The sequence below is a fragment of the Glandiceps talaboti genome, chromosome 1 (genome assembly GCF_964340395.1).
Source record: "Glandiceps talaboti chromosome 1, keGlaTala1.1, whole genome shotgun sequence".
Lineage (NCBI taxonomy): Eukaryota > Metazoa > Hemichordata > Enteropneusta > Spengelidae > Glandiceps > Glandiceps talaboti.
This window is the reverse complement of record NC_135549.1, coordinates 35,852,127-35,864,741: the sequence shown is the minus strand read 5'-3', so window position 1 is coordinate 35,864,741 and position 12,615 is coordinate 35,852,127. Positions and strand designations below refer to the sequence as shown.

The 12,615-nt window shown below is 33.6% G+C and overlaps 1 protein-coding gene across 3 annotated transcripts in view; it reads right to left on the bottom strand.

Annotated features, from left to right (window-relative positions):
* Positions 1-6,456: 6,456 nt before the first annotated feature.
* Positions 6,457-12,615, bottom strand: part of LOC144436680 (D-beta-hydroxybutyrate dehydrogenase-like) — an 86,639-nt gene continuing 80,480 nt past the window's right edge. For all 3 annotated transcript variants that reach the window (XM_078125528.1, XM_078125544.1, XM_078125536.1), the window contains 2 exons: positions 9,408-9,461; positions 6,457-8,680 (listed from right to left, as the gene is read on the bottom strand). In XM_078125528.1, coding sequence (XP_077981654.1) covers positions 8,588-8,680; positions 9,408-9,461 — 147 coding nt within the window. In that variant the 3' untranslated portion in view covers positions 6,457-8,587. The remainder of the gene's footprint in view (positions 8,681-9,407; positions 9,462-12,615) is intronic.

Below are 12,615 nucleotides of genomic sequence, written 5' to 3'. Positions count from 1 at the left end.
CCCCAAAACCCAAACTGTTGTCATAATACACACCCTAAAAACTTAGGTTTAATACCTAAAAACTGATCAAAAGAATTATTTTTTTGAGAAATGAAATCTTACTTTTAGCAATTGTAAGAATTATTTTGAAAATTATATAGTCATTTTGAGCTACAATTAAAATAAAATCTACCAGTCTAGATGGGTAAGGTTTTCCAAAATCCTCCGGCCCAGAAAAGTATATACCCTATGTCATACCTTATGACATACAGACTTTCCAGCAGACCCTCCCCATATGGTACATGGGAGTTGCCCCAGCTATGTATTCATGAATGGTAATATTTGTAATTGCTCAAGGTCAGGTTTCAAAAGAAAGCTAGTTAGTTGAATTAATTATGCAGTAAATATTGATTTTTGATTACAAATATGGCCGCCAATTACATTTGCATATGTCGAAAAAAAGAACGACATGCATATTTTCCATATGACATGTCACCTTTGTGCCAGTTTTGAAAGAAATCGGATATTACAAGTCTGAGAAATGACATATTACGGACAGATGGAAGCCCATTGTAATAGTCACACACTTTGGGGGACTAAAAATGCTTTTGCTGGACAAATTCTATTCCCTTTTCTAAACATTGTAATCTCTGCTTGACATAGAAATATAACCATAATATTTGTGTTCAAAATTTCAATTGACAAATATTGAATCAAACTTTTCTGCTAGCAATACTCGTTTTAGTGATGTGCACAAATTTTAGCTTGGATAACTACCATATTAATATGTAATAATTTGCTAAATTCAGTTTTAATTTAGCAAAACCAATTGCAACCTAAAGGAGCATTTTGGTTTATACCAGTTGTATTTCTATTTTTATTTATACTGCCCTTGTAAAATAATTATTCCCATGAAATAAAAACTACTCCATGGGAAAAAAAATATCAAATTAAAAAAAAAATCGTCCCATGGAATAAGAACGACTCACATGATAAAAAAACTAGTCCTATATTTTACAAAAAATACTACATGAAATAAAAACTACTCCCAGGGTAAAGAAATACTCCAATTTTTTTTTTTTTTTTTTTTTTTTTTTTTTTGGGGGGGGGGGTTGGTTTTATTTTAATGTTTTTTTGTTTTTGTTTGTATTTTCTTTGTTTTGATTTTGATAACATGATACTTTTCTAAATGAAAGCCCCTCCTCTCAATTGCAAAACATTTTAATCCTAATTTTTCATCTGCCCACCCAATGCTATATTTTTGTCGACTTATTAACAATGGAACTGGCCAAACTGTCTTCCATTGTTCTCCTAACCAAACGCTTATAAAGTACCCACATGCAAAAGACAAAAATAACAGATCACTTATCCAAACACAAACAGTTTTTACATTATTGATTACTGAACACGGCTTCAGACTTGTTTGTTGTCGTCTAGCTTATATATAAGTTTCCATCCCGTATCCATTGACTCAACACGTCATCAATATAATTTAGTAAGCTTATTTATTTTTTTTACAAAAAAGCTGACGCAAGTAATAATCCCAGAATATAATGTAAAAATGTGTTCCATAAATAGTTCAGACATAACCGTAACTGCGATTTTCCATATCTCTATGTTAACATCGCAGTTTTTACAATCCGGGATACAAGAAAACATTTTTAGTTGTATTTCAGCAATTGCATTATTTTCCTCCCGTTTAAAATCAGTTATAGTCTATATTCTATGTTTTCTTTTAATCCCAGAATGATTTACAAAATATACAATAAACTATTGTATATATTATGTTAGTTTCAGTGCACACATTTGAGGGCGTTCTACATAATTTAAGATAATGTATACAGGGGATTTCTTCAACATTCTATTATAGGTAATGCTAAATTGATAATATGTCATCTAATTGTTTATGCATCAAATATTGGGCTTGCGTTATGAATACCAAGAGATGGTTAAGTTTCCTTGGTAGTATATATAATACTGTAAGTACCATTTACATTGTAATATACTGAGGAAAGATCTAAAAACGCAGATAACGACCGTTTAAAAGAGTTATACGTTATAATATAATAATAATGTCGCTATTTATTTCGCGACTGAGTGCACAATTTAACGCCTTGATTGATAATTCACGTTTATCAACTAAGGGAAAATTCACTCTTTAGTATAGTCTGGTTTTCTTTGAGTAATGTTGATATGTCTAGTATTTGTTTTGCATTGAGCGATCTAAGATTGAAAATCACCAAAGTTGCGCATCTATTTGAACCGCCAGCAATTGTTATCACATCGCCACCTAGCGGCAGCGAAAATGAATGCTACCGCATATCATGATCATATGTATACTGTATGTCTGTGTTCATACATTAGTATATATCTGTGTAAGCTACACAGACTTAGGAGACGGGGCAGGTCACCGACACCATGGGCACTAATTGCGGTTAAAACAAATGTTATAATAAATTACAATAGCCTACTCTGAATATGAGAGTGTAATCTCACTCGTCAACATAAATAAACAGTTGATACAAAACATTTCAATACAAAAAGCAAACATGAATTGACTTTCAAAAAACACCACCGGATCAATTTCAAATAATTTACATGAATACAGTACGTTATTCTTAAATGAAATTACGTCCCATTTTATCAAATACAAAATATGAACAGGCGATTTAAGTCGACGGATATAAAATGGGACGACATTTTCTCAACAACAATAAATGTTACTGGCAAGTTTAGATAGAGTATAACATAGCGATAATAAAACTGCCGTGGAGTTACCGTACACTGGAATAGAGAAAAGAAAGTTCACGTTGACAGAATAAACCCGATAGCTTCAGACAAAAATACCCACACAATTCACAAATATTTGTTAACGATAACTTAGCAATTAGTTGAATTGATAATTCACGGGAAGCAATGAATTCGCATTTTAACGAAGAAATCCCTCTTGTCCCTAGACGGATAAAGCTATGTCCCTCCTCACAATTCTGGCAGACAAAAACACGAAGTTCGAGAGCAACGAATCGAAGGATGTCAGTGTATATAGAACGTGGGAAATGTTGGCTATTTTAGCAGTGATAGCAAACTTATGTGTTGTATATATCCACTTATATTACCTTGAAAATTATTTTCTCAAAACAAGCTTCTTTGTCAATGTTAACAACATGTACTCAAGGTAAGATAGGAATTCTTTTCTTGTCGAATAAGATAGCCAAAGGTATATATTTTCAATACTTTCGCTGATTTTATTCTCCAAAGTTGTGGAGCGTTGATTGTACTATGTCTATACATAGAGTAAAGTATCGCTGATCAAAAGACAACCCATAATTGTATGTATGTATGATTAATTTCTGTTTATCATTTCAACAGGGAATCGTGAAAAAAATTAAGAATTGCACAAATGGAAGACAGAAATTGAACAGAAACAGAGGGGAGTTTATGACAAACAAGACGGAGTAGAAGAGAAACTCGAAGATCATGAGAAAAGAAATTAAATACTTGACGGCAGTCAACACAAATAATGAAATAGAAATACTTGATGAAGGAGTAGGAGGAACGAAAAGAGTCTGCAACAAGAAATTTCGTCAAAAGAGTAGTTTTTCAAGATGACAATGGCATAATTATCATGATAGAAAAGGAAAACGTGATCGCGCTAAAAGAAAATGTTCTTTGCAAAAAAAAGAACCGCTTTTAGCATCATCAAAGGGCGCTTAAAAGAACATGCAAACAGATTATTTGGACAAAGAACAGCATTTGATTATGAAGAAATAAGAAGAATTGGAAAATCGGGAAGAAAAAATTGAAAAGGAAGCCTCTGCTAGATGCATGGAAAGAAAATTTGACAGAAAGAAAACGAATTAGAGAGACAGGATGCTGAATTCAAAAAGAAACTGGGGGTATCAACGAACAATCAAACCGACTTCATGCATGATTTGAAAAGTTACTTAAGAGGCGTGGAATTGAGCTGGAAAAGATGGAAAATAAAGTAGAAGCATGATTGTGTGATATTAAGAGAACAGAAGTTCGACTTATAGACATTGAACAAGTTCTTGAAACGACAGGAGATGAACTTACTTCACCAGAATCTCTTTGGCTAATGCAGCAAGAAAAATAAGTATGAAGATAACAGCTGTGAACTTGAAAGAAGAACTAGAAGACGAAAGGAAAACATTAATTAAGAGAGAGCACCGCTGAACAAAAGTTGAAAAAAGATATCACAGGGAGAACAGGTTAATTTTGATGAACAGAGAAGATTTCTGACAGCTGAAGATGTTAAAAGTCAAAATGGAGAAGATCTCAGTACCGCCATTTTATATACTACTAAGGTCAATATCAAATTCTAGCCAATATGTATGGAATGTAGGAAAATCTTCATTTCTGTGTGATCTGTAGGTTTTTGTTAGATGTCAATAAAGTAGGAGTAGCTATCTTTATAGTACTAGGTTGTATAGGCATCATTCTTTTTCAGAACCTCTTTCTAGGCAATTCCCTTACCCCATAGTAAGCTGACCCTGAATATGCTTTTGCTACAAAATTTATGACAGACTATATAATTTGCTATCGATTTGCTATCTGATGTCTTCAGTAGTTCATAGCAAAAAACCTGTGTGGGAGTTTCGATAAAAGTGAAAAATTGAGGTGACCTTGTAAATAGACTATGACCTTGAACTTGGATCGAAAAGATCATGGGATAAGTGAGTTGCCCTTGCATCATATCTGTAGCACTTCGGTATGCTGCGATATTCAGTACCTTCATATTTTGGTGATCTTGATACCAGTTGCCTTAGTAACAGAAGTTTGTAATAAAAACAGCTCAGTATATGCCCTTGTTGTATTTTTCCTGAAAGACTGTATAATTTGCTATTTTCTGAGCAATTTTCGTCTGTAATGATCATGTCTGATGTTAGCTATGAAAAAGATTCCGACGGTATTTTAATAATTACACAAAAAATGAAGATGACCTTGAATTTTGACAATGACCTTGACCTTGGACCTTGTAATCAGTGAATTACCTTTTCCCCAAAACCCTAAATACACACACTTACATCATGTCAATAGCAGTTTCAGGTTAGTATATTAACACTTTGGTACAGTTGGGGATATTGACAGCAGTTGTCTTGGTAACAGCTTTTTCCAACAAAACAACTTCATATATACTTTTTTCACGTTTTTCTGAAAGATTGTATGTTTGGCCATTTTCTGACCGACTTACAGCTTTACCAGTCATATCTGATTGGAGTATACAGAAACATTTAAATGAATGTTTCGATAAAAGTGCAACAAATTAAGTTGACCTTGAATTTTGACTATGACCCTGACCTTGAATCGAAAAGGTTATGTGGATCATTGAGTTCTCTGTCCCCTAAAATATAATCATGATTATATCATTTCTGGGTCGCGAGAGGTGACGTTTTAATGTTTTAGCATCCTTCCAAATATTGTCAATGTTACCATGAAAACCTTCTCCTGTGAGTTTGCGCAAGAGAATCCAGAGGGGCAACAACAGTTTTCTGAAGGCCCAGATATTATTCTAACCAAACATGATGTCAATTTTTGTACTTCAAGCCGGGCAATTTTTTTTCAAATTTTTGACCTTGGTGCCCTAATTAACCCTAAGCTGGATTCACTAATATGGTAACCCTAACCCATTCCACTACTTCGATAGCTTTCTATATATTAACCCTAACCTGAAGTCGTTAGTATGTTAATGGGTTGGCATAGATGAACACACTGATCTTGCATTGGGATTGCGTCTGGGACTGCCATCACCGGGATTTTACGCGGACTAATTCTATGACATACCTGGATTGTACTTGTTACCACATTTAGCTAAACTGCATATCTCTGTATGATCAATATCTGTGTCAAGTTCCATCAAATTTGACAAAGCCATTCTGGATGCATAACATGAATGACAGACATTCATTAAGTAGGCAAATTAGTTCATTAACTTGACACAAGTTAATATCTTTTAGTTCTTTTATATCTTTGTTTATTGATTATGCAAGTTTTCATTAATTGTGCAAATCACTTCCACCAAAAACTAATCAGTGTTCAGTTACAGCCTGACAATGCCATATAGAAAATTACAGAACATACTTTTTGAGATATCAGTGGAACAAAATTTCTGCACAGACACACAGACAGACAGACAGGCAACACCGCCACATTACTTCCCATACGGGGAGCTAATAAAACAGGCACCCTTGCTGTTGGTGCCAACTCGGCATCTCCCAGTCGTTTGTTGTTGTTTGTAGTTAGTAACAATATCTAGTGTTGTCTGTTTTACAACTATATCTAGTGTTCATGGTTATATTCTGGGGCCTTGATGTTATCCATCTGTGCACGACATGGCTGTACTGCTTTGGTGACGAATAATAAAGTACTGTTGAATTGCAGACGAAATAGTCATAGTTTTTACTTCCCGTAAGCGAAGGTATTGAAATGGTGATGTCTGTCTGTGTGTGTGTATGTGTGTGTGTGTGTGTGTCTGTCTGTCTGTCTGTCTGTCTGTCTGTCTGGCTATTTGTTTTTCGACGTTATGAGCATATTTCACATTACAGCAAAAACGTTTAATATTCGAAATAGTCTTCTGTAGCTTGACTTGCAATTGTAAAGAAATTGATTTCCAAGGAGTAGTAAAAATTTGCTATTCTTGAAAATTCTGTACAACCAAGAATAACTTGTTGACGAGAAAGAATCTCAGGACCTATTACATTCCTAACATTTTTTTGAATGTTTACTCACTTGCCTACCAGATGATGTTGTTATTTAACCAAAATATACTGCCATTTGGTTGTTGCTAAGGGCGTGGTCATGGTTGCTAGGGCCAAATTTGTCAAAATGTTTTGAAGAAAATCTGCAGAATAACACTTTCAGAAACATTTCATTGACCAAGTACTTTTTGAGATAAAAAAATTTGACCAAAAATGAACATTCTTACACCTAATTTGCATATAACTCATTGTATGCATAATATTGCTTTGTCCATACATCCCTAGATGCATTCCCAGTAAATTTAAGCCCAATCAGCAAAGTAGTTTTGGAATTATAGATTTTGAATCAAAAATACACATTTTAGCCCTAATTTGCATATCACTGATGGAATCATCATGTCATGAACAAATCTTATTTTACACCCCCTTAAGAATATCTATAGCACTACTGAATCTCAGTTCAGATGTGCTCAAAAACGTGAGCAACAATCAAAATAGTCCTTGGAGTAATAACTTTGAATTCTAATGAGGGCACTAAAAATCATAGTCAAATTAAAAATTTGGAGGCTGACATAATTTCAATAAAATTTAGTATATTTGTTAAACATAACAAAGTACATTTGTCCTATAAAGTCAGTTACAGAGTAAATGAATCATGTGCATAATTAATGATTTTCTGCAATTAGGCTATATCTTAAGACGGCTTACTTTAATTTCAATACAAATTAGTACATATGTTAAACATAAGCGTGCATATGTCCTATAAAAGTTGTTGATTACGCTTAAAGATTTCATGAATAATTTGCATAATTAATTATTTTCGGTAATTAGGCTATATTTTAAGACTGTATACATTAATTTTAAAATAACTTGCTCCATAAATCAAACATAATAAAGTCCATACGCCCTATAAAGTTTGTTGATATACCTTATAGCGTTAGTGAATAATTTGCATGATTAATGATTTTCGGTAATTATATATCTTAAGGATGCATACTTGAATTTCAATAACATTCAATACATGCGTAACCATAATGAAGCGGATGTCACATAAAATTTGTTGATATAGCTTAGTTTTAATGAAAAATTATCATAATTAATTATTTAGGTAACTAGGCTGTTTCTTAAAAATGCAAGCTTCAAATTTCATATAATATGGTACATATATCAACCATAATAAATACGCACCTGTCCTATGATGTTTGGTGATACAACTTTTACAGGAAATGATACCCACATTACATTCAGTAATTAAGCAGTATCATGCACTCTTCAAATTCTGTATAATTTGGCACATATATTAACCTAAGAAAACACACTTGTCCAAAAAAAAGCCTTTTACCACAGTTTTTCAGTTTTAATGAGTAATTTGCATAATTAGTGATTCCCCATGCAGCCAGTTTAAATCTGGTATTCACATATCAACCTGTGGCAAGTTATCTCTACCGCGAGGACGCACACCAATAGAACTCAGCAGAACCCAAGGTAAATTTGCGCAGCTCTTTCTATGGTCGTTTGATCTCTGTCTGATCGGCTTGGAATAGATGGGGACATTTTTTTTAATTATTCAGTTATGAACATGACAAATCTATATTGTTTCACAGCCTTCCTTTCAAGTACAGAAACATAGTAAAATTGTTTTAAGTAAACAGTAAAAATACCCAATGTTTTACTAAAGAAAAACAGAGGTCCATACACATGTTGATAGATTGTCCATGTGTGTGCGTGTGTGTGTGTGTGTGTGTGTGTGTGTGTACAGTAATCTTATTGATTTATGCGAGGTCCAGTTCTGATTAGGATGCAAATCTAGTGGCAAAACCAGCTATACAAGAAGCTGGTCGAGAACATAAGAAGAATCTGTTGTTATATGCATGGCTCCACTGCCTTTAACATTATCTGGCTGTCCAACCACCATCAATAACCAATGAAGATCCTGTCATTTGGTCTGCTGCTGATGAACACACATACTTAACTGTGTCAGCAAGCTGTAAAGAAAGGCCAGATGTCAATGCCTCATTAGAAAGTTTACCATTGGTAATGTGGGTATCATTTTCCCATAAAGGTCAAGGTCCCATAATTAAGTAACGTGCATATGTCTGATATAGTAAAACCAAAGTCAAGATTAAATTATATTTAAGGTCAAAAGTCAAGGTATAAAAGAAAACTTACAATATTGGTGTGGACACTTGAATGGACTCTAAGTCTAATTCTTGAGTTATGGTCAAAATACAATGTTTGGTTATTTGACCTTGAAGATAATGGTGAATTCAAGGTCAATGTCTTGTAACATTATTAATATGGGGTTGACACTGAATGGTGTTTAAAGTATGTATTAAACATTGGAGGTAACTGGCAAAATGTGACAGTACATTTGCAACTAATATTGGTGTCTTTTGCTATACAGGTTGTGAAATGTCAGTGACATGCAAATATACTCTTTAGTACCGAAATTTGTACCAGGTTTGCTTGATATTGAGTTTTTTCATGAGATAGGAGAGTACATGGCTGGGCGCACTTGTGTCTCATTCCTATAAACCCCTGAGTGTACATCCATTTACTACTATTTTGGTTAATGTCGTATTGACCACCTCGATACTATTCAAAGTTTACTCACTGCCATGTGTATCCTGCTTTGGAGTCAAAATTGTTCAGTGTCCACATGATACTTTAACAACATAACTGTTTCATGTGGTGCATTAAAAACATAGTTACCTGTTCCACCGTGATGCATTCTTTTGATGGATGCTTCTCAGAAACTATTTCAAGCTGTAAATAAATAAATCTCATATTTTAAATATGTTAAACTTTTAATAGGAAACAAACCAATGGCTTTGACTGTCTGTAAATCGCTATAGTGAATTGACTTTATATACATTGTTATTGTGAATAGACTTTCTGTAAATTGCTATAGTGAATTGACTTTCTGAACACCACTATGGTGATTTGACTTTCTGTACATCGCTATAGTGATTTGACTAAATCTGTACATCGCTATAGTGATGTGACTTTCTGTACATCGCTATAGTGATTTCACTTTATGTACATCCCTATAGTGATTTGATTTTCTGTAAATCACTATGGTGATTTGACTTTCTTTACATCGCCACAGTGATTTGAATTCTGTAAATCGCTACAGTGATTTGATTTTCTGTAAATCGCTAGAGTGATTTCACGTAAGAACAAAGAAGAGATTAAAGTTTATAACGAAAGGGATTTACATATTTGATTGCAAGGTTGAAGGTTGAGGCAACTGTTATGTGAAGCCTATTTTCAAAGAGAATGTTCAGCCACAATTAAATCTACCTCCTTTAATACATTTGTAGTGATTACTGATATCATGTCATTGGGATCCTGCAAGGGTTTATGTGAAAAATCGTGCGTGAAACATTACCACAAGCTCTTTGTGATACACACTCATACTTCACCATCAGTTGCAATTGACTATGCCTACAGCTGGTATTAAGATATAATTTAAACATATCCCATGACGTAATTCTTCATAAGTATAAAAGAAGCAACTTATCGGTCAGAATAGCTCTGCTGTTTTTTTTTGTTTTTTTTGTTTTTTTTGTTCTTTTTTTTCGTTTTTGTGTAGAAGTGGTTCTGTTGATCAGGTCTTTACTATGCAGTTTTGTTTTTAGCAAAGTAATAAAGTGGTTGTGGTTTCATATGATGAAACTGTAGTCCTCTTATTTACTATACATATTTTTTTTTAAAATCATACAGATTGATTCGAGTGCCTGTGTGGTGGTCCGTACTGTATGGCGAACTTTCAAATTGTATAACAATTTATAGTACAGTGATGCTTGATACTCGTTACAATGTTACAATGATCGTATTAGCAAACCTACTGTTACAATATTGCAATGCATGACTGTTATGTTGCTGATATGACGACAAGTACGGTAGCAAGATTCATACATAGTATGAACGATCAAAAATAATGCATTTTTATATCATAGTCACCATTTTACAAAATGCAAAAATTACGCAAAATCTGACAGGGAAATGCACAAATTTAAAAAAAAAGAAGGATTTTTGAGCTTGGTTATAAATAATTTCAGTGTCTTACAGCTTTAACCCTGGAAAATTTTAATGATGAATGAATTGTTTTAGGGATCTCAAATAATTTTGAGGCAATTCGCATTTCAGTTTCCAAACAAATTTAACCAAAAACACAGTTTTTGCCAAAAATGCCCAAAGTAATGATTCTAGATTAAGATAGTGGCCTTTTTCTGGCAATATACACCAGTCTATTAGCTGTGCATACATAGAAATTTACCAATTATATAATTATACATTTATTCAAGCATTTGTGTTGACTCTGTGCTATATCTCATTCTCATGTTTTTCATTTCCATGACAACCAACTTTAAGGTGTAAGAATTTCATGCAATGATCTGAAAACAGGAAAAAATATAAACAGCTAATAAAAAGAAACAAGAAATGGGGAATTTGACACACAAAAATATTTATGTGTAATTTCAAATATAAAATATAACCAAATAAATATGACAAGAAAGCAGGAAAAACACAGCAAGGGCTTAACAAATCTAAAGGCCCGTTAATTGTCAACAACTTTCAATTTGTACTAGACATAACATCGTCTGGTATTTAAATTGTTCTACTCATAACTCAATGTGACACGGCAAAATACAGCGTGTAAATCAGAATTGTAGACTTACTAATGTAGGCAAAAATGGATATTTTGTTAATCCTAACTGAAAAGTGCAGAGTGCTGGCGCTAGCGTCTTCCAATGACACGCCTCAGTGGTCTGAGGCCAAATGAAACGATCTACTGTCTCCTCAATGACTATCCCTCACTTTTGAGCTGCTAGATTCATCGACTAAAATAAACAATTATTAGTTAATTTTAGTGGTCTGAGGTAGAAGACATCACAAAATACTACTTTTTATCATTGGTTTTTAAAAATTCAGTGTTTCACCATTATAATGATTTTTAAAACAGCGAAATGACCTCATATCGCAAATTTTTAATGAAAAATTAAAACGAAAGTCTGGACTACAATCTCATGACTTTTTTTAAAGGCTTACTAGTGAAAGAACTTTGACCTCAATTAGTTGAATCTACGTACAAGTTTTACTGAGGTGAAAACATGGCTGTAACATTACCTCATTGACAATTTTGACGTGGCGATTTAGCCACCAATATTGATCATAATCAAAACTCCATAAATGAACCACAAAGTAATTACCCTTTCAAAATGAGGTAATGGTAGAATTATTATTATTGGTTTTATTTATGATTGACAATGTCGAAAATCGTTTATAATATCATACGGTAGCTAGCAACTTCGAATATGATACCTACAGTGGAATGTTCCATTCTGTAGATGGGGTGCAAAGATCGGATTTGTGCCAAAGTCTGCAAGGGCGCACGGTGCGTAAAATTACATTTCCTTCTTGTCAGTGTCTTTTGAAAAGTGGCTGTTTGCTTCAGTATAGTAAATTGATTTCCAATATGGTGTCGGCCACAATGCTCATTACATATCTAATTTTCTTTTCAATAAATACAACAAAAATCATCAAAAATAGAAAAGGACAGGGGCTGACTTGAAATGAACAAATCTAAGTAGGCTATGCTGTGTGCATCTACATGGCAGATGTTAAAGCAATCTGACTAGTATTTGAGAAGATGATGAAAATATCATTTTTGACAAAACATTCTTCATAAATTTAAAATGGCACAGATCAACTTGGCATGAACAAATCTGAATAGCCTTCCCCCAAGGAACTTGCAGACAAAATATCAAAGTATTCTGACTGTCGGTGATGGAGAAGAAGATGAAAATAAAAAAAATTGACAGACAGACACATGACGATGGACAACGAGTGAGAATCAACCTCTAAACCTCAACTTTTGCTGACAGTAGAGCTAAAAATGTCGAGAAAATCTCTA